Genomic DNA, 24,062 nt, shown 5'->3' with positions numbered 1-24,062 from the left:
TTCTGGCGCAGTGGTTGTGTTGCACATAAAAGAGGCCTAAAAGTTGAGGCCGAAACTTACGAACGAGATTTCCTGTTCCCGTGCAGAGTTCCATAACGATATCTTTAAATAAATAATAAAAAATATATTTAAAAAGTCAATGAAGACTAAATTCCCTGACATTTCCCTGACTTTTTTTGACACCTCAAATTCCCTGACTTTTCCCGGTTTTCCAGGTTTTCCAGGTCTGTCGCCACCCTGTGTATGTTTACTATTTTCCCTGGATATAGACTCCTGTAGAAAAGCCACAGATTACAAATTACCAGAGCAGGTGTCACAGAAAAAAATTGCATTTTGGGTGGGCAGAAATAAAGTTTAATAATATTCTCCTAAACAAGATATTGGCATATTAGATTATCAACTTTTGCCATCTTGATGGAATAGGATGTTTCAAAATAAGCTTCTCTCACGTGGTAGCCTTCTTTGAAAATGGATGTAGGAAAAAGAGTGTTTGTTGAAATGTAACTACGTAGTGATTGATTTTAATTTAAACCTTAGATAATGGTCATTTAAGGTCAACATATCAGGAAATTAGTAAAATTTGGTACTTATCAGTAACTAACTGAGAATTTATTGGTCACCAATAATTCCATACAGTTTCACTAATGTGTCTACTAGTTGATTCGAGTCATGAAGACATTTTAATAAGTGAGAAAAAGTATATTGTAAACTACTTTCTAACTATGAAATTAATAGTACTGGATATTCTATTTTTGGGGTACCCTGTACTGTGAAATTTTCTCTTCACGGAATGCGCATCAGTCCTGGATGCTAATAAATCTGTTCAGTTCCTATCCGAGCAAGTCTAATGCAAAATCTTTCGAATTATTTGAGGCCTCAAAGGCAACTTTGTACTCAGTCTTACCTTTGTTATTAGAAGACACTAAGAAGCAGCAAAGTTCTTCAACAAAATACATGAAGTCCATGCTTAGGATTCATTTTCCAAAATGGTGAAAAAGGTAAAGTGCTCCCCTGTGCATAGCACCACGCCATGAAGGTGTATAGGGGGATAGGGGGTGTGGGGGTAACGCCCCACAAAATGGTGGCCTCTTTCAAAATTGCATGTTTTGCAAAACTGATATTTTTACGAGTCTACTGTAGCCCACCCCCCCCCCACCAAAGCAAAATTTTACACTAAGTTACAGGTTGCTTATTTAGATATCTAATCAGTAAAATTACCAATAAATCAATGTATTGATATAGGATGTTAAAAAATTTGAAGCCATTAATCAAACCTGATACTGCACATGCATAATAATTAATACACCGAACTGAACATAAGTTTTATTTTTCTTCTTAGAAGCCACACAGACACAATACGATTGAACAAAAAGAATTAAGTCACTTCACAGACTATCTCATACTATGAAAAATTAACGTGGACATATTTGAGTATGACAATGTTTGGAAAAAACACATTTTAACAGAATGACCCCCTAAATGTAAATAAATATAACAGCATTGCTTGTTAATTACACATTTTTTTTACAATCTAAATTTTTTTAAAAAATAGTTTTTTAGATCTATTAAATCTTTTGAATTTAATTTTTTTGATACTTGAGTTACAATGCATTCCACATGAGTCTTTTTCAAGAATTACGAAGAGAATAAAATGTGAAATAAACAAAGAGTTTTCATTATAACTTTTGAAAAAAGACAGGGTTACTGAATGCTGGAAGAAAAATATATTTTTTATTAGTTCTATTTCACTGGTGTGCAAAAATTAAGGACAAGACAGGTTTTCACATGTAATGTCGCACAGCAGAATTTCAAATTGGTACAAAGCATATCATAACATCGTCAAGGTGTAAGACTATGGGAAAGGTGAACAACACTGATCAAGGAATCCAAAGGATGGAAAGGACATTTATTCAAAAGTTAGTTCCGAGCACAAGAGGACAAGACAGAAATGTGATAGGCAGCAGACAAGAAAAAATGCAGTCCTCAGTAGGGGACCTCTGACTGCGATGCGATGCAATTCATGCTCAGGAAGAGGTTGTTGATGAGCTCTTGATGCATCATGGCCCATTCCTCTTGTAGCGCCGATTGCAGCTGCAGAATCATTGATGGCAGCTGGCAACATGCTGCCAGGTGTCTCCCAAGAATATCCCATGCATGTTCGATCGGATTTAGGTCAGAGGACCACATGAGCCAATCCATGCAGCGAATAGCATCACTCTTCAACAGCTCAGCAAAAGCCACTGTATGATGAGGTGTAGCATTGTTGTCCGTGAAGAGTAACTCAGGGCTCATAGTACTCTGAAAATGATGCGCATGAGGAAGAAGAACCTCATGCAATAGTGGTTACCAGTGACTGAACTCGGCGGCATCTCGTAACTTTTCACAGATGCATGCTACAGGTAGATGTTGTTTCTTGCATTTACAATTACCCCCCCCCCTTTACACACACACGCACACACACACATACTCACTTGGAACCGCTAGCGTACGCAGGTTCTTTTTTTCGAGGGGTCTAGAATTGTAAAGGTCTGTATCGCATTGCTGCTTTCTACGTACGGCCGGAATAAACTATAAAATATTTTGCAATCACAGATTTAAACCTTCATTTTAAAAGCTATTCAAAGACAAAAATGTGGAGATCATTTTAAGGGGTTTGCATTTAACACTGTTTTTTGTTTCAGAGTTCTTTGCTGCTTTCATCCGAAACGCAAAATTTGGAGATGGGTTGTAGCCCCATTAATTTCCTATCCCCAACCTCACGTATGCCACTGCTTGGAACGACATAGCACAACTGATCCTTTACATTGAGTGCTCCATATGTCACGCGCATGACCATGAACCTTGCCGAAAAAATTTTGTGTCTGATTTTGTAAAGCTATCCGCAAACTTTCTTTCTTCTTATACTGAGATGACAACACTTACCATCCTGTGGATCTGTGCAGCACACTAGCAGACGGATTTCCCCAAGCTTATTGGCTCAGACCCTACCTACCCCGTAGAACCGAGGGGCATTCGGCATGCGACAAGGTGGCGAAACGTGCTATGAAGCCAATAGCTCGGTATTCGTTGTAGCTTAACAGCGTGTGGAAAATACATATCGTGCTGCAAAATTTTTGAGCCTCTTAACGCGAGAAGTTTCATTTCACTTCAGTGTTTTATTAAACTTCTTCAATCTATGAAATGTGTCCCTTTGTTTCTTTTCATTTTAATAAATTGAGTAACGTGCTATAGCACGGTAGCACGTATTAAGCAGCCGCCACTGACTGAACTTCACTGGAAGATGTAAAGTTCTGTATGGCCACCAACAGGGTGGCTACACACCAGCAGAAATGAAATTCCCCGACTTTTCCAGGTTTTCCTGGACAAAATTTAGATTTTTCCCTCACAATTATAAACCAAATTCATGTTTTTGCAAATGGAAATAAGAATGTCATACAGATCCAGGTATATTAAGTACCTATATTAGCTTCCACAAAATTGACTTCATTTCTCTCTGATTTGCATTCAAACTGCAAAATAGTGAATTTGGAAACTTATTAGTAATCACAAGTTAGGGAGGAATTATGGAATTTTTTCATATGCAGCCAGTTTTTCAATAAAATATTTGATGATTTTTAAAGTTACGATTACATGAGATTAGAGTGAAGTGATTGATGGGAGCAAAAAGTAGGGCTAGTCAAAAAAGAGTGAGAATTAATTTTTCTTTTATCACACAGTGAACATGCAGCGGTGATACAAATTTGCACGAGAAGAACGTGTCTCGTGGAATCTGCAGATAAAATTGCAAGTGCATATGTGCATGCATCTGGCAACACTGCACAAACAAAACACAAATGGTCAGAAGTCGCATACCGAAAATGGAGTCTGTTCATGAGGAGCAGTACGCAGCTTTGAAATTTTGCGTCCGTCTGCAGAAATCCACCACGGAAGTATACGAAATGTTGCAGCAGGCATACGGAGAAGATGTCCTTCCACAATCAACTGCATTTCGGTTGTTTAAGCAGTTCAAGGAGGGCCGTGTTTCAACCACAAAGCTGGGCGATCCGGCCTCCGCAGTGAACGAGATCATGGTTAACATTGCAGCCGTCATTGTTCGGGAAGATCGCTGAATAACAATATATATGAACTGGCGGACGTGTTACACATTTCGCATGGTAGTGCGTTCACCATTCTGCACAATCGCTTGCACATGAGACGCATATGTGCAAAATGGGTGCTGAGATTGCTAACGCCTGAACAGAAGCAGGTGAGAGTGGAGGTGTGTCGGGAGCTTCAGAATCTGGTAGCGGAGAATGGGGAGGCCTACCTGAATTCCATCAAAACACTGAATGTCCTGCACCCTCCATATAGCCTGGATCTTGCCCCATGTTACTTTTTTTTTTGTTCCCTTGTCTGAAATCGGAGCTGCGAGGCAAGCGTTTCGACTCATCAAAGGTGGAGGAGGTTCTGAAGACTATGTCAAAAGACGGGTTCCAGCACATCTTCCAGGACTGGCAGACACAATTGGCCAAGTGTATACAACTCGATGGTGCCTACTTAAAAAAAAAAAACATATCAACCTGGACCCTGCCTAATGTATTTCGTAAGTAAAAAATTCATTCTCATTTTTTTATGACTAGCCCTCCTATGTTGATATTTCCACTGAGGTTTGGAACCCTCTGCTTGCAAGAGCCATGAGTGCAGACTCATTTTTCAATGCACAAACCTACTTTTCTTTCCTATGTAAAGCAAACAACTTATTAACCCTTGTACATAAGTGAAACAATCGAATCATACAGAACAAAGTGTCATATTATTATCGCGTTTGCAAAAAATCAAGGTCCCTACTAATTGGAACTTCCTTTCTGGACACCCCTCGTATAAATCAGTAGATGAAAGTGAAAATTTAGCAGGTCTGTCAGAGAAACGTCAATTACTGACGGAAGTGATATGCTTTTAGGATTCAGTGATTCGAGTAATTATGATATTAAAATATTTACGAATTATAATTTTATTTCATAACATCATTGAACTTTTTCGTGTCATTATTCAACATATAAGTATATCCAATTTCTTGGATTCTTCTTGACATGGACTTACAGTTCCATGTCACTGTAAATTAATGTTAACCTGTGCAAAACCAGTATTACGCCTGGATGATGAAAGAAAACCTTCGTACGCTTTTCTACATTGAATAAGATTAAGTGAGCCAGAAGAGTAATAAAATTCCAGCAGCATATTTGCAGTAGTGCAGCAGACTAAGGCTCCATTTTTGTTGGATGTTGCATCCGACAAACATCGAAAACGACAAAAAATGTCATACTGGAACATCCAAGAAACATCGGATTCATGAGAGCGCAATGCATGTGTTTTTTGTCGGATGCCGCAGAATGACAAGTATCGAACTGCTACGTTCGACAAAAACTGCATGCATATAAGGAGCCAAAAAGTTTGTTCAATGAAATGTTGTACCACACCAGACAAACTCTGATATACAAGGCCCTGTTTATGCATGGAATTTTTGTCAGATGTTGCAGTCCTAAGACATCCAACAAAAATCAATTCCATAAGAATGCCATGGATGCAATTTTCGTCTCACATTGTAGTGAACATTTTGTCGAAGTTGGTGCTTATCGTAAGAATGATGATGTTTCACGGATTTATTCAACATTAGTCAGACGGCGATATCCGACAAAAATTGTATGCATCAATGGAGCCTAAATGTTCATCCGACAAATTCTGTACCACGACATTCAAAAAATTACAGGGTTGCATAGCACCCTTTTTGTTTCCATGTTCCTTCAGAATGTCTGACAAAATGTCATGCTACGATGTCCAACAACTATCGGAGAGTGCTACAGTGGTAATGCCCCTCCTCGCTGCCCTCCATCTGTTCTCCTACTACTTCCATACAGACAACAAACATGATAATTCAATGCATTATCCACGTGATATTTAGAGGCTTATCAAATTTTTCTGCCCCTCCGGAAATTTCTCTCTCTCTCTCTCCACCTACCCTCCCCCCATCACTGGTTTCTGTTCTGGTGCTGTGGTTGTGTTGTGCATATAAGGGGCCTAAAAGTTGAGGCCGAGATTTAGCAACTAGATTTCCTGTTCCCATGCAGCGCTACATAATGACATCTTTCAAAGCAAACGCCTGGCACATTCATTCCATCGCACCAAAAAAAAAATCATCCCTGACCTTTTTTTACCTCTCAAATTTCCTGACTTTTCCAGGTTTTCCAGGTCTGTCGCCACCCTGACCAAGCATTATGTCTGCCCAAACAAGAACTCTGCCACCTTTCGACCACGTTCAAGAGGTTATTATACACATCCAGAATCACTAGGGAGACTAAATCGGCTCTTTGATCAAGCGAATAACGCTCGAACAGGCAAATTATCAGCATACGCTCGAAGCCCAGTGGTTCACGTAAAACCGTAATTTGCCAGTAGTAGTGGGCCTTAAATATGGATAGTGAAGTAAAAGATGCAGTGAAATTGAAACTAAAGTGAACATATTCATCAAAATGTAGTTAAAATAAATAAATAAATTAGTCTATTTTACTAATTCATAGCAATATATGAAAATGAATAGATGATTATGGGCTGAAACTACCAGGATGGATCTTTACATATATATTTGTATGATTATTGTCCCATTGAAATGATATTTGATATTCTATACAGGGTGTCTATAAAGTCACTACACATTTCAATGAACTAATGACAAATCTTTTCTTTTTTCCAAGTGATCTGATAAAATGTACTCTATAGAAGAGAGAATAGCCGTTGTTTGTGCTCGTCTGCGTGGAATGACGTATGAACAGGTGCAGACGGACTTTACTCGGAAATTCAGAAAACCAGGCCCCACCAGGCTGGCTATTAAGAACCTGCTCAACAAATTCAAGTGAATAGGTAGTGTTGAGGATGAAGAACGTTCTGGTAGGCCAGCCATAACACCACAAATTGTGGAAAATGTACAGGAAGCGATCACACATAGCCCCACCGCATCGACCACGCGACTCAGTATCCATAATCAAAGCATCTACCAACGGTGGCTCATAGCACGGTGGATTGGGGCACACCAAGCTTCTTACTATGCACCAACAGGATGGGGCACCACCCCATCTTGCCATCATCGTTCGTGATCACCTAAACGAAGTTTTCACCAGTAGATGCATTGGTAGTGTCTCGCAACGGGGAGTTGACCCCCCCCCCTCGATCTATCTGACCCCATTAGACTTCTTAATTTGAGAGTTTACCAAGTCTAAGGTGTACGGAGCAAGGATCCACAGCATAGCCCAGTTGAAACAATGCATTACGGCCGCAGTTGCTGAGATTACACCAGCTATGTTGGAGAAGGTGTTTCTGGCTGTGGTGGATTGTTGGCATATGTGCCTAAACTTAAAAGTTGTCACATTGAGTTATACTGAATTTGTGTCCTACTGTGATATATGTTTCAGTACATATTGTATTTTGTACCATAAATCCTGTTCATGCAGAAATGTTAGGTGACTTTATAGACACCCTGTATATTCGAGCGTGGGAGATTCTATCGAGCATGAGCGAGCAAAAGTGGTCCAATGCAGTACTCTAGTAGCCACCATTGGCACTGTACTGTTCTCCAAGGGGAACAAACTACCTGTGTGCATTCTCCTGGCCATGGTAAAACACGATTTCGGGCATACATTAGTGTGTTGCATGTGTCTTGTGATCTGACCCGCTGTCAGCCATCGATCTCTCCTCACCTGTAAGACAAGGTATCAGTCCTCTGTCACTGTGGATGCTCATTGACAACCACTACTAAACCTTCGGACAGCTGTTCTTATTGGGTCATTCCATACCAAATCATTCAATGGTGGTTGCATGTCCATTGTAGAAAAAATATATTTTTAGTACATACATTTGTACATATTTCTAGATATCAAAACCAATGCTCCAAAAAATTTATTGTCCCTAGTTCTCCTGGCCAGCCATTTTTACAGTATGGTGCATGGCTTATTTTGCTCACGCAGTAGTTCACGGAAACCTTAATATCTCAAAAACCATTAGAGCTAGAGACTCGAAACAAAATTCATTTTGTAGCTAATGAAGCATACTTTCTATGGTATGCAAGTATGTTTTGCTCAAAATTGCATCCTAAGGAGGAAAATTATGGTTGAAATTGGGGTAACATTAGTTAAAAAATTGGATTTTTAAGCCAGATTATTTTTATGAAGGGGTTCAGTCCTAAGGCTTTAAATTTTTTATGTGTAGACCTACTTGCAGGGTGCCTGCAAATAAAATATCAGTGCTTAGAAATGCAACCCTTTCTTACAGCATGGGCTCAAACATGGCCGTTTATGGTATTTTGACAGTTTTCGGGTTAAATATCCCAGATGGGTCCTGTTTAAAAATTTGAAATTTGACATGGAGGAAGCCCTGCATGAACCTAACTCACTAAAAATCTCAACTTTTAGATTCAACTTGTTTGGTCAATATGAGGTAGCTAGCGTATGTGGCCTAATTTGTGAGATTGCTGTGTAAAGTTAAGCTACACGTATACCTAAAATAATGGCATCTTTCTTTTTCTTTTTTAAAGTTGGGTTAAAAAAGCCTCGAAGAAATAGTAACATAGGATTTTAATACTTCACTTACCGGAAATTAAAATTACACGGTATGACAATTGAAGATTTGTGAAATCTCATTGCAAAGGGTTTGATTTATTTGGTACCCACATCCAGTTGTTGGTGTCAACTCCAAAACAGAGAGTTTCCTTAACATTTTATTTACTGGATCCCGTGTCAGCAGGTGATTTTTCAAATGTAGCAGTGCATGTAGCTTAAAAGTACACTATTTTATAGGGTCAAAGCTGGTAGAAGATATGATTTTATGTTGCCTGTACTTTCCACTTATTTTTTGCAAGGAAATATTTGTGCATGTAGATATGAGTCGTATACAGCAGAAGATTCAAAGACATGTTTTGATAGGATTTGAGGCAAGTCTGGAGTTGATATTGTTACGACCTTACTTATTTTGTAATTGATATAGTGTTACCTCAAGTCATTGTTAATGTCCGTGATACTACATGTTGTGATGCAAATATGAACGCGCCAATCAAGGCGTTGTTGAACTAATGTATTCACCTTTCTGTAACTATCTAATGAAGACAGCTCGCTTAAGACAACGGGCATTTATTATGATGTAAATATAGACTTGCCAATCAAAGATTATCCATGTTTGATGAACTAACCTAATTGTAATTAAATAATGGCGGAACATTTAAATTTGTATATTTCCAAAATGTAAGATTTTATCAACGTTAAAGAAATAATTGTTAACTCAAATGAATATGTAAACTTTCTTTGTAAATTATTAATTGCCAAACTATGTATTTTTCAAATATCTTTCTGTTGTAATTTAGAGTATTGTAATAAGAAATTACCTAAAGACAGGTGTTCGAGGCTGGAACTTTGGGTATAAATACGAAGGAGTTTGGTCCGTAAAGGGAGGTCTGTTCTGGTGTCAGTCTAGGTAGAAGTGAATAGGTGCAAGCCGCTCTTCTTTAAAGACCTAGACTGGCCAAATAGGAACGGTCTAATCTAGGAAGAAGTGAATAGGTGTATGCCGCTCTTCTGTAAAACCTAGGTTAGCCGAATGGGATATAAGTTCCAATTTAGGAAGAAGTGAATAGGTGCAAGCCGCTCTTCTGTAAAAATCTAAATTGGCAATCTCGGGTGATAACTCCAAGTCTAGGAAGAAGTGAATAGGTGTATGTCGCTCTTCTGTAAAACCTAGGTTTGGGCCACCCTAGTTTGACCTTTCTAGTAAGTTCGAAATTATCTATTAACAATTGACCTCCAAGTTCCAGTTACGAGTTACCTAACCACTGGCTGTAAATACTCAAGCAGTAAATAAACTTTTCATTAAAACTTCACGACGTTGGTTGGATTTGTTCTGCACCTACCCTGAAGATAGGTTTCAGTGTAGACCCTTAGAGACTCCATGCTCCCGACTATAGGAGTAAAGGGTGAGGAAAGTTGCTAGGAATGTAACAATATGTGCATGAATAATCTGTTCTGTCATTCCTCCGTTGCCTAATGTGCTGAGAGGTAGTGACTTGTGAATGTTATATGTGACTGGAGAGGACTGCCATTAAGATACTTGCACTTTTGGTATAGTAGCCAAAGATTTAATTAATCTTAAACAACTTAGTGAAATTGATAAAACACTTCTTAGGTCGAGACTACAGATGGATGACTTAGAGACAATATGTAAATGTCAATAAAAAAAAAGTCCTCTTAATATAATTTTTACTTGGTTAAGTACACTGTGATCTTCTGAAATACCATTCACAGAAAAAAGGTAAATTAGCAAATTTTTAAAATTAGATTAAGGGATATTTCCCCATAAAAATGAAGAGTGCAAAATGATGCACACAAAAAGTTTAAATCAATCAATCAATCAAATTGAATCAAATTGCATGACATGGCAAAACCAAAAAAGTGTCAAGTAAGTCTTATCCCAGGTAAATCAATATGCTCATGTTGCATCTCTGCAGAAAGTGGCTCACACAAAAGCCAGAATGGAAATGATGTCTTTGTGCCACCCCAAGAAACACTGAAGGAAAATGGATTAAATCTGTTCTGTTTTTGAAGTATCTCCTGTTTCAAAACTGAGGAGACTGATTGCAGAAAAATTCTTAAAAAAACTCTTGCTCACAAAACTATTCACATCATACAAGGAGTGCAAAGGAAACTGGTAAGTTGTGTTCCAGAATGAATTAGAATTGAAAAAAACGAAGGCAAATATGACAATCCTTTGCATGGACAGAACTATCATTTAATTTAAATATTAAATACAAAAATGTAAACTAGCAAAAATTAATGGTGAAAAGGTCAGAATCATCAGTTTGATTACTACCATTTGGTCATGAAAAAAAATATACGTGATGAACTGAGGGTTTCTGATCATTTAGTGAGAGTAGGAACTTAGTGAAAGAACAAGGAATTCTGCATGAATTGACAAAGAAAATGAGTAGGAAACTGGTTCTGGCAACAGACTGGATGTGGGTACCAAATAAATCAAACCCTTAGAATGAGATTTTGCACATCTTCAATTGTCATACCATGTAATTTTAATTTCTGGTAAGTCAAGTATTAAAATTTTATATTACTTTTTCTGAGGCTTTTTTAACCCAACTTTAAAAAAGAAAAAAAAAGTCATTATTCTAGGTATACGTGTAGCTTAACTTTACACAGCAATCTCACAAATTAGGCCACATACGCTAGCTACCTCATATTGACCAAACAAGTTGAATCTAAAAGTTGAGATTTTTACTATGAGCTAGGTTCATGCAGGGCTTCCTCCATGTCAAATTTCAGATTTTTAAAGAGGACCCATCTGGCATATTTAACAATGAAAACTGTCAAAATTTGAGCCCATGCTGCAAAAAAGGATTGCATTTCTAAGCACTGATATTTTATTTGCAGGCACCCTGCAAGTAGGTCTACACATGAAAAAAATGTCAAGCCTCGGACTAAAACTCCCTTCATTAAAAAAATCTGGTTTAAAAATTCAATCTTTTAACTATTGTTACCCCAATATCCACCATAATTTTCCTCCACAGAATGCAATTTTGAGCAAAACATACTTGAATATCATATAAAGTATAGTTCATTAGCTACAAAATAAATTTTGTTTCAAGTCTCTAGCTCTAATGATTTTTGAGATATTAATGTTTCCGTAAACTGCTACATGAGCAAAATAAGCCGTGCACCATACTGTAAAAAATGGCTGCCCAGGAGAACTAGAGACAATAAATTTTTTGGAGTATTGGTTTTGATATCTACAAACATGTACAAATGCATGTACTAAAAATGTTTTTTTTTCTAAAATGGTCATGCAACCAAATATTTTAAAATTGGTTAATTTGACATGGAATGACCCTATTGTTAGAAATACCATCCAAGCTTGTCACATGATGCTGCACGCCATCCCAAAATCCTCTACTACATTAGTCACACTTCGACCTTCTTCCAACTTCCCAATTATTCGACCTTCGGTAAAGTCATACAGATGTTGTCTACGGAACTGTCTGTTAGACATATCACACTGAGACACACACTTGATGTTTTTCAATGTGCATCCTGCAATATCTTCCACTGCAATGCTGAGCATACACCACCTCGTACTTTATACCCTTCCCACACACTCACAGTACATCATGCTGTGTATGTGTGCAAACCCTACCGTATCAGACCCTATGTGATCTCCTGTGTGATATTTTGGTTGGTTCTGCCTGTGTGCTTTGTTGATATGTTAATTTCTCCACTTCATCCTTAATTTTTGCACGCCAGTGTATGAATGAGTCTACATAGACAAACTGAAAGAAATCAGTGCAATGACTGCAACACCAGCCACCTAGTTTGCCACACACATACCACATTTTCCAGAATTCACCAGCGTGCATCAGACTGGTGTACCAAACATAACGTCAAATTCCGTGAAATCCGGAAAGCCTCATTGTGAAACAAATGAAGGCTAGATTCAGAATGCACATGCATATTTGCGATTATTAGGAAAAAATCACTTGTGGTGACAATCACAAAATATATTTCATGTATATTATATATTTTTACTTAGCGACATCTTATCTTGCACGTGCACTACAAATGTAAGTGGTATTATTTTGTAAAAATATCCCTCCACCAGTGAAATCTGGAAAAGTGCTTAGTTTGTATTACTTTTAAATTTGTTTTGTTTTGATACTTACGCTAATCTCATCCACCTGGATAGGTACGATTTTTGAAATTTCTACTAGCAATCCGTCAAAAGTTATGGACAATTTCTTAAGCAACATGCCCATCCTTACTGCTAAACCTGTTGCATCCCAAATTCTTTCTCGAAGATTCTTTAAATCCACGTTTACATCTGGGACCACGACTAAGTAGTCTGTCAGGAGTTTCAAGTCCTGAAAATTTTTTTTTATGAAAAGTAGCTATAGTAACAGTTTGTACAATTTCTTTATTTTAAATAAAATAATGTTAATTTTAAGAGTCACAAAACTAAATTGTATTACAGATCATAAGCTGTTGACTTATAGTATATATAAAAATTAATTTTACACGAGCTCAATCATGCTGTATCAGTATCTGTATCTGTATCATGCAAACAGTAAAAAAAAGCCATATTGGTGATCATGTATAAAAGAGTGTAATGGGAGTGTCTTCTGATGGAAGCCACAATAAAATCTTGAAATCACTAACTCCAGACTTGCCTTTAAAAAGTTTAATGACTTAGTGTTCGATGATTACAGCCTGAAAGGTAGAAAACCTAGTACCAGTGCTACAAAAATTTGTAGGTGGTTACAAATAAAGATTTGATGAGACTCGATATGCTATCTCAATGACTATTTGTCTAAAATAAAGAATGTGAAACTATTTTGCAGAAACAAAATAAGTGATTTCAACGATTGTGATAGACTAATTCTGATGTTTGTGCAAAGTAAACTTTAAGTTGCTTTACGAAAAATAACATCAGTATGGATCAAATAGTGGCTGAATTGCGAGCTATTTCAAAATCACAAGAGGAACTCAAACAAGTGAAAGCTGAATTTAAAAGTGATTTGAAGAAACTTGAAAAGAATATATGAACCGATCTGAACAACCGCCTGAATGTTATGCAGCAGGACTTGTCACAATACATGCAATAATGCCTTATTAGGAATGAGAAAGTATGGACTGAAACCATAAAAATAGTCATGGAAGTGTAAAAAACTAATAGTTGAAAAGGATGAAATGAGTCAGGAACTGACGGTTATGAAGATGAACTTTTCGAATTGGAAGAGATAATTAATATGCATCAAGACCAAACTGAATGGTGTCACAATGAAGTGCAAGTACCAGAGTCTGTCAAGAAGAAGCCTGCATTCTCTCCTGTAGATCACCAAGAATCACCTCAAGAACTATCAGAAGCTGAAGAGTAGTGTAATTTTATTCCTGATAAATCTCACAGAAGTGAAAACACTTCTATCGAAGCTAATGAATTACAAAATGGTAATGTTTCCCATGAGATAGAACATTTAGTAGGTATTGTGAACAATACAGTGCTGCCCATTTTGTCTGGTGTAGCTCACCAAGTTCAAGTCTTACAGGATTTGACTACTACCATGTTACACAAGTATCGGAAAAGCGATTCAGATCCAGAAAGTACCCACAGCTCAATTAGTAGTCACTCATCTAGGCTAAAGAATGCAAAACAGAATCGGTCTAGGAAAAATTTCCATAAGTCAATGTAAATAGTACCAGGTACAAATGGCAGCAAGCTATGGAATGCGGTAAGCTACTTGTATTTCATGGAAAATTTCATCGAAATAACAGGTAAGATTATTTGCTGCACTGATAGTAGTAGGCAGTGATCAGAATGCTACATTTTAAAAGTAGCTTAGCTACAACTACAGCTACTCTTTCAAAATGTAGCTTAGCTACAGATACATTTTCCAAAACGTAGCTCACTACGCTACTCCTGTTCGCTACTCGCTACTTTTGCATAAAAAATATTAAAACAACCACATGGATATTCCAAGGAAGACCGCTGTACTTACTGGAAAAGTAAGCATTATTGTCGAATTCTTTTTGATGCTGTTGCCACATTCAAAATTTACCTGAAAATGCTGAGAAGAAATGTATCTGTAGCGAAATTTTTTGCTACAACTACAGGAATTTTGTAGCTTCGCTACCGTTACAGCTACAATTCTCAAAATGTAGCACCTCTACAGCTACACATTTTGTAGCTAGCTACAGTAGCGCCACTACAAGTAGAATGCTACTTCTGACCACTGGTAGTAGGGTAGCAACACTTTTTCTGAATGGAATAAGTAAGTGTGTTACTAGGTTCAATAAAAATCAAGTTTCCTAACCTCTTAGTAAAAGAAATCACTTAAAGTCAGATCAAGTAAATAGATTTCTGAAATTCTCTGGAGTATCTAGTGAACACATACATATCTGAATTTCTTGATGCTAAGCAATAATACAAGATCTCACAGCATTTTTTTTTAAATTTTCAATCTTTCAAAATTCAGTTTCTGGAGAGAGCACATTAAGTTGTTTGGAAACCTTGTGCAATATTGGATTGAAAATAGTAGAATTCATATTTTTACAGCCTGAAGGGCCACTGTAAAAAACAACATTAGGTCCAATTTGGCCCTTAGAGCCTTAGCTTGAGCAGCCCTGGCATACAGTATATGTATGCCATATTTTCATTTGTGCCTACCTATCTGTTAGGTACAAACTGCAAGCAACTGATTTCATCATGATTGGCATCAATATGGCAGAGATCTGGAATAAGAATGCACTACTTTCTGGGCACCCTGCACCAATGTTGGAAACATATGATTTACCTGTTCTAGAAAACCAAATAACCAAGTATTACAGGTGAATTTCTCCCACAAAGCATAAATTTGCCATATTACAATACCTTTTTACACACTATATTTTTCAAATTTCTAGCAGTATTGTTGAATTTAGTGAAAAATTACAATTGAAGATCTTACTCACAGAGTATTAAAATTTAAAAAAAAGAAAATTGAAATCAGTTGATAAATAGCTGAGAAACAAGCAATATAAAAATATTAATTCTGTCATTTTGAATCCAATATCAATTGGAACACCGTGGAAGGAGAGTATGGTGGAAGACCAGTAAAAAATGGAGAGGCTTGACTTCTATGCCGACCCAGCCAGAGGCAGGAAATGGCAAAGGAGGAGGATGATGGCAGGCAGCTAAGCACTAAAATGGGTTCCAATTTATGAACTTAAATTTTTTGGGTGAGGGGTGTCGAATGATTGATAAATCAAAAAATATTTAAGCAGGCAGAAAGGATACATTTAAAGAGCTTTACGACATGCCTATGGTCCATGAACTGTAGAAGCGCCAATCTAATCGGTAGTTACAGCTTGCTAAAATTTGAGGCCAATTCATTGCAACATTTGTATTTGCCAAGGCATTGAAAAAGTGACCTTCACAGAAGCAACCCTGGCACCCCAACCAAACTACTAGTGAATCTGAAACTTTGCAGATCTCCATGTGGAATACATGTGTACAAACTGTAGAAGTTTCATCAAAGTTAAACAGGGTTGAGCAGGGTCTCCTAGTCCCCTTGACATGGAATAGCCAGACATATAGTTTGGCAGAAGCAATTTGGACATAAATGAAGGAACACAAAATTAATATTCTTTCAATACAAGAACCATACACTTTCATTCCTACATTTAAATTCAACACTAATGTAAGACTCCACAAATACTTTGGCAGTCGTAATTTCCTTAAATAAAAATACTCACGTTGTCAACTAGATTCACTTCTTCCTCACGGGCCCTGAACTCCTCGTTCTAAAATTAACAACATTTAAATATCTTAATATGCACACAACATAAACAAGAACAGAAATTCATCAATAATGCAAGCACTAATGTAAACATCTGACTGGCACAACATAATTTAAAATAATTTTAAATATAACATATAGGGTGCATCAAAACAAACAAATTTTCTCAGTAACATTTTTCTCGGCGAGTCATTTTGGCACTCCAGTCGTTCAAAAAGACCATTTTGCCAGCTTGACTGCTGGCAACCCAACACAACATTTGATCCGATCTGTGATGTCATTTCCTGCGGTGATACAGTGCACGGCAGTGTTGCAAGGAACAGACAAATTTTGTGAAAAATGACAGACTATCAACCACATCATAAGCTGTAAAACGAAGATAGGAACTTGTCCAGTAGACTGAACATCTAGAGTAACATGGCCTACCAGCCAGAAGACCAGAAATCATTCAAGGGGAAGGGGAAAGTGAACGAACGATACAAAAAGTGGTAGAAAAACAACGTATTCAAAATGAAGTGGCAATATTAAATTTTGTCTCTGAGCCTACATGTCAAATATAATCATCATCAACAACAAATTTTATTCAACCTGCAGTTTACATCTGGCTGTTTATGCCCAGCTGCATGTCAAATATTTGCAAATCTCGTTGCAAGGTTGATATCTAAAGGTTTGTATGTCCATTTGTCCTGATACATGAGTTATGGTATTGTGGTGCTGATAATGGAAGTATCCGAGTTTCACATTGTTACATTATGGCTAAAATACGTATAACCACAGTAACAATCTAATAACCAATCTGCAGAGAATATACTGCCATGTTCACAGTTGTAAACTATTACATGTGTATTTGGTGTGTAGATAAACACAGTCGTCAGAGAACTTGTATTACTACTACTTATATCCCATTACTTTCAACCATTTTTGCACCTTCCGCATAATGCCGTGAACATACATTACATTACTTGTTATTTACCTTTGGAATTTTCAGCTCTTTCATTTCCATTTTGTCAAATGTTCAGTGTGTTACAGACAACGAGTATCAGAAGGACGAAGTGGATAGACTAAGCTTTAAATGCCAACTTGGTAACGAGGTTTGGAAATATTTGACATGTAAGCTGAGACAAAATTCGATATTACCACTTCCATTTGAATTCCACTTTTTTTCCTACTATTTTTCGTATTGTTTGGTAACTTCCTGTTGGATTACAGGGCGTGTTTTCTCGCTTTGTTTTATGGTACATAATGTGGCTGATTGTAGTAGCTATGTCATTTTTCTAGAATATGTGTTTTCCTGGCTACCCTGGAATGCATCGCTTCATGACAGGAAATGACGTGTCAAATGCAAACAAATGTGTGTGGTTGCCAGCATTCAGGCAGCAAAACAGCTTGCTTTGAACAATTGTAGCGCTGAAATGTGCACCAACAAGAAAAATGTTACTGAGAAGAGTCGTTTGTTTTGATGTCCTCTATTAATTTCTGTGGTCGCCATTAAAATGACACCCTGTATATATAATCATATACAGTTTTTAGGGAGACCAAGATGAAAAACATAAATTTAAAGAAAATTTTAAAAAACAATGTAGATTGAATGTACATTACATTCATTTACAAAATGTAAAGTCCAAGAACATAAAAATGGTAGTTCCACTGCATCCATGAAATTGATTTATCAGGAGGAAAATGATCAAGAATTTTACTGATTGAAGGTTTCCACATATATTTACTTAATTAACATCAGGGGCGGCACAAGGGGAGTGCGAGGGGGGTGCTTGCATGCCCCTTAATTTTCTTCCGCACCCCCAACGTTCAACTGAAAACACTAACATTAATATGTAATATTATGTCATGTCATCATATTGAGCTGAAGTAAGACCGTTATTATTGTATGTAACAGGCACGCACTGAAAGAGGTGCCAATATACATACTTTTCTGCACTGGCGGCAACCTCAGTAAAGATCACTTTTTCTTTCTTTCGTCAGCATTGTTGTTATGAATTTTTCTTCTTTTGTTTCTTCAAATGGCCTGTTCGTGGTTTTTGATAATCTATAGCTTAATGTGAGTTTTTTTCTTTTTTCTTTTTGATAAACGGTTTATTTTCCACCTGCTTGTTCTTCCTCGCACTGGAGCAAGAATTTCAGCTGCTTTCAAGGTATCACAAGGTCGTGCTCGTGAAATTATTGAATGCGAGTTGTAAATGAAGGGTAGTTTTCTTGTTAACGCTTTCTATGTATTTGTTCCACATAAAGTGTCTAGTAAACATACCATTTCAGGCTTTTTCAGAAACTGTTAGGAAGAGGCCTAATGTTCACGAATAAATTTTACAGTTCGTTGTTGGGGTCTGGGATAGTGCGGCAGAAGGGATTTTAAAGATGACACAGTTGCTGTGCTCTTCGCGCTATGTCTATGCATTTTGTGCCTTCATTGGTTACATTGAAAAGGTTCAAAAATTGTGGTTTTAAGGGCAGGATGATTTTATTTTGTATTTTACTAAATAGTTCAATAAGACTGCAGCGTGTATCTGAATGTTTACACTATACGACCCTTTTCTTAGAGTAGAAGACTTAATATATATATCATCATGGACGTCCATGGGGAGGGCAAGGGGAGGGGGGGACAGCATCCCTGGAAAATAAATGTCAATCTAAAGTTATATATACTGCTGGACAAAGAAAACCGGACACTTAATATTTGACATCTGAATTGCAATGACAGCTCGCAGGTATATTACAGAATGTTTGGCAGATCATGTACCACCATATGCACCATTCATAAGCTCGGACTTTGTTTATGCATTCGTACTTAATTCAGTTTCTGCAACATTTAGTTAGCCTTCGAATCGCAAGCTTTTATCGGCCCATTGCGTTATCACAAAAAGTGTAAGTGTCCGGTTTATTTTGTCCAGCAGTATATTTCACACATACATTTTAATTTCAGTCAGAAATTTATGTTAATAATTTGCAGCGATTAGGGATGCACTTGCACCCTTTTTGGCTATTTTTTCCACTGCACTATGCTAAACCTTATCCATCCAGGGAAAGTAAACTGTTCTTGCTCTCCCCCCCCCCCCCCCCCAGGTTTTGGCACCTTGCTCTCCCAGTTTTGAAAGGTTGCATGCGTATTTCATGTTTTCCTTATTTTCAGAATTTCACCCCCTCAGCACCCCTAGATGATTAATCCTGGTGCCGCTGCTGATTAACATTGTAAATTAACATGAATTAAAGGTGCCCTATTTCACAGAACAGAAAACAGTGTACGAATACTCACCGTTAATGTGCAATTTTGGATATCATCATCAATGCTTGCCACGAAGATAAACTGAAATAAAGATACAAAAAATGAAGAGCACGCTAGGAATATCTCGAAAATTTACTATTACAAAGTTTAATAAAACAACACTCACATTTCACATTTATGCAACAAGAGAAACATCCCACGTAACTCAGGCAGGAGACAATTTTTCTTAAAATAGAATGACTGGCTAGGAAAAAAACTTCCTTTTTTTAACTGCTTAATACACTGCTTTTTTTCACAAAGGATTCATACGAGGGTCACTATTTATATTGATAAATTGATCACATTATTTTTTTATTTAAAATTATGAATCTTAAATATCATCAGGTAATTCAAAGTCATCATTGTTTTTACAAAGTCTCTTTATGTTTTTTGTTACATTAAATTTTAAAGATGGTGGCTTACTCCATTTGTAAAAAAGAAAACTCCATATTGGGTCTATGTTACTATTACAACAATGTAACATTGACAACATCCATTATATAACGGATTCTTTTTGTTTAAAAAATTGCTAACCATTGTTATAACTGTATCTTTAGTCAAAATGAAAATAAATGTCTGATGAAGGGAGCGTGTGTTCTCCTGAAACGTCACAAAGAAAAACTGTTTTCTTATGCTTGTAATAACAGTAAACTAGAGGAAAATAAGTATGTACATTTTACAAGAAGAATGAAAGTGTAAGCATGGTTTACATGACTTACATGGACACTCCACCCCTGATGTGAACATTTGGCTATAGTGAACCAAATCTCTAGTTATGATTAGAGATGTGAAGTTTTAGTTTTCTTTCCCTAAATTTCGATGTTATTTTTTACTGCAACTCTGTGTTATTTTTACATGCAGTTTTACTGTTCTTTCTATGCTTAAGATTTTCACATTGATTTACTTTTGGAAATTGAGACAAATTTTACTTTTACTGACAAAAAAACTATGGTTTACCTTTGTAATGACCAAATTTCTTCCATCTGGAAAACTATTTCATAACACTCAAATCTTTGAACACAACCATACACATCACATTTCCCTAACAATGCCAAAAGTTCCCTCTGCAACCTCAAAATACTGTTTTTAGTGCACACACATACTTGTCCCCACCCCTCTGAAATACAACAGATGCTCTCCCTGAAAATTTCCCTTCTGGGAAGATCCCTCCCGAGCGAATTCTATTTCAGGATAAGGTTCACCACTGGTCTGCGTCAAACTGCAATAAATGAAGCATGAAAATCTCTTTTGAATCTATCACCAGCTAGACTACAAATGACATAATAGCGCTTCAGGTAGTTCTTTTTGAACAGTCCCAGTTCATATTGCATATTTCGCTGCATTTTTCACAAAGTGTAAAATTCGATGTTATTATGCAAAATGACATAATTCACGTTATTTTGTGATTCTCAAACACCAAAAACTGGCCTCCTTTACTTACCCATTTTAAACTCTTTATTTTGGTTTCCTCAACTTTTCGGTGTTATCGTTAAAAAGAAAACTTCACGCCCTTAGTTATGATGTATTTGTTTTTGTTTAAAATCTCTGTTCTATCTATTTAATTCTGATAGTGAGGACTAATCTACTTTACATTAGATGCAAATGGTTTTTAAGTGAAACTTCACAGGTGATCCACGTATTGGCAGATGAAAATACAGATAAATGATAGGAAAAAGCAGAATGCATCAATATCCCCTACTCTGTATCCTGCTATCTCTTCTACCATGGACACAACTGCTTCAATATGAAGACAAGGACAATGCAGGTGATCACCCAACCAAATACCTTTAATCTTCAAGCTCTGCCAAGTGGAAGGTGGGGGGGGGGGGGAGTTTCAATCTGACAACAATGAATGCAAAACACTCTTGAAATTATAAAGAATTCTAAATAAGAACAGCAAGGAAATATAGAACAGCTTCAGACTACATTTACAGAAACTAGTTTTTTATGCTTCATTATGTACTTACATCTTCATAGAAGCATAGACTAGGGATACCTATATCCCTACAAAACTGGTGCGTTTTCTTTCCCAGGTCTCGGTAGGACTTTAAAATTCTGTAGCTCTTCATTTGGAACTGAATGAGTTTCTCGACATAAGAAACTAAATGACTGAACAATTTTTCAGTAGGCGTTACTTCACCTGCATAAAGTACCAGGCTCTGAAATAAATACAATTTCATTATTTTATTTCTGAAACATTGAAAACATTGGACAATGATAACAATAAATTAAAAAGATGGAAAAATAGGAAATGTATTTCTACTCAACTGCCCTCATCCAGATCCCTTTCAAACTTTGACAAGTGCTTGTAATGCTGTCTGATGCATCTACGAGGCATTCTCCTTGAACTCTACGAGGCATTCTCTTTGAACTCTATCAGGCCTGATAACATGTGATGGCACAACTAATGCAGTCTGGCGGTCATTCTAGATGTTACACATTGTTGTAACTCTTATCATTTCCATACCCATCAATGACGCACACTTGTATGAAATGGCATCCAAATTGGACCTATCCTTCTGGGTGGGTGCTAACTTTTTTTTTGTTAGTGAGTGCACAATTTTAAATGATACATGAAAAATCAGGACATGGATTAACAATGCTTTTGATGTTATGAAAACCCTTAACCCCTTCCCTGTGTTCGGCGTAATATTATGCCCTCCATCACTATAGCTTATTCTGTGTTGGGTGTAGACTGAAGTAACCTGTGTTGAATGGAATAATACGTTTTTTGTTGGTGAAACATATGTTTTGCTATTGAAGAAACAACGACATTTTATTTAGTCACGATTTTAATTGCCGACAAAGAAGAAGAAAAAGAAGTAGTAGTTCAGAGGAAAGTAAACTGTTTTTGTGTTATGCTGAGAAAGTGCGGCGATTAGGGGGGCAACTGCCCCCCAACTTTTTGGCACTTTTGCCCCCACACTAAGCTAAATATTATCTACAAAGGGAAATATACTGCCTTTGCCCCCCAGTTTTGGCACCTTGCCCCCCCCCCCTGGTTTTAGAACCCAATTGTCGCCACTGGTATCTAATAGTATTGTCAAACAGCATTGCGAAATATTTTTTCCCTCATAGCTATTGAAGATATTGCAATGAAACTTGGCGGACACATTACATATAGCGCGTAGTATTTTTCAAGGTAGATTATAATTGGGTACCTATATCCAAGGCCGGTCGAGAGGGCCCCAAAGTTACCAAAAGGGATTTTTCGGAGGGATATTTCCCGAATTATCCCCGATTTCCCTTTCCTCATACTTGACGTACACATGCGTGTGGTACCATTTGAAAGCCTGTTCTATTCTGAAGAGAAAGACGTATGAACCATGATACTCGGATGAATTGTGCTGAAGCAGTAGCTACTTAAAGATATTACTACACAAACTCAGAAAAAAAAATACAGAGCGGGAAAGCATTTTGTCAAAAAATGACACAGGGAAGGGGTTAAGCCATGTTTAGACTGACAAGTATGGTCTGTAATGTAATATGCTTGCAAGCCAAGTGCTGTAAGAAATTCACTAATGGAAATGGGTTGTCTATCAATGAGCTACAACAAAATATGCTTTTTGCATGCCTTGCTGACAGATCCAGATACAGCCCCAATAAGAAAGCTCAAAGGGAAGCTCACAGTGACATTCAGGGAGTCAGAAACTTGTTTTGTGACTCAACCTTCAGCTCTGAAGAAAAACAAGACTCAGAAAGAGAAACAAGCAAAACAAACATCTGAGTACCAAAAAAAATAGTTCCATCCATTCTTTGCTTGCAGAAATGCTCAGCAATCTAAACATTACATTTTGGTTCAATGTTAAATTTTAATGTCAAATACCTCAATTTACCCTATGTTAAGTCTTAACTAGTTGTTGTTCTTTTTAGAAACTGAGAGCAAGAGGTTATTACAGAATGCCAGATGTCAAAAACGTTTTTGCCTTCATAAACTAACAAAAGTGATCCCAGGCTATATTTACAATATGGAGGAATATGTCAATTGTTCACATATCATCTTAAACCATATGTTCAAACTGATTAGATTATCAACCTAAAATTGACTAAAAATAGATTCTGCCAAACAGTGCTTAAGTACTCTAAGCTTCAACTAAACTTTTGAGACTTTCAATACTTACTTCTTTCAGTCTGAAACTTGGTCTCAGTATTTCTGGTACCAGTTCCTGGCCACTCTAAAAGATAAATAAATAAATAAACACACATACAATATATGTCAAACAATAATAATATGGTATACAGGACCCTGTACTGATAACTGATTACCCCCTTACCTTGGTTTGCAGCTATTTTGAAACAGAGAAAACAATACCCTATCATTACTAATCTGGGCCATAAAAAATTTTGTTTACTTTCCAAATTTCAGTAAGTATACTTGCCTTCAAATCAAATCTAGCTCTTGTGTTTTAGGGCAGTGTTTCTCAACCACTAGAACATGGCCCTACA

At 37.0% G+C, this 24,062-nt stretch overlaps 1 protein-coding gene across 2 annotated transcripts in view; it reads right to left on the bottom strand.

Moving 5' to 3' along the window:
* The window catches only part of LOC145979355 (uncharacterized), a 148,135-nt gene that overhangs the window by 5,712 nt on the left and 118,361 nt on the right, over positions 1 to 24,062 (bottom strand). The window contains exons 15-19 of one of the 2 annotated variants that reach the window (XM_083112218.1): positions 23,738 to 23,791; positions 21,584 to 21,775; positions 19,608 to 19,658; positions 16,299 to 16,346; positions 12,734 to 12,931 (exon numbers count right to left, since the gene is read on the bottom strand). In XM_083112218.1, the coding sequence (XP_082968344.1) occupies positions 12,734 to 12,931; positions 16,299 to 16,346; positions 19,608 to 19,658; positions 21,584 to 21,775; positions 23,738 to 23,791 (543 nt within the window). The remainder of the gene's footprint in view (positions 1 to 12,733; positions 12,932 to 16,298; positions 16,347 to 19,607; positions 19,659 to 21,583; positions 21,776 to 23,737; positions 23,792 to 24,062) is intronic. The other variant, XM_083112219.1, reaches the window with a different exon arrangement.

Source organism: Lepisma saccharinum, chromosome 26, assembly GCF_977018435.1.
Source record: "Lepisma saccharinum chromosome 26, izLepSacc3.1, whole genome shotgun sequence".
NCBI classification, from domain to species: Eukaryota; Metazoa; Arthropoda; class Insecta; order Zygentoma; family Lepismatidae; genus Lepisma; species Lepisma saccharinum.
This window is presented reverse-complemented; position numbering and strand designations above follow the sequence as displayed.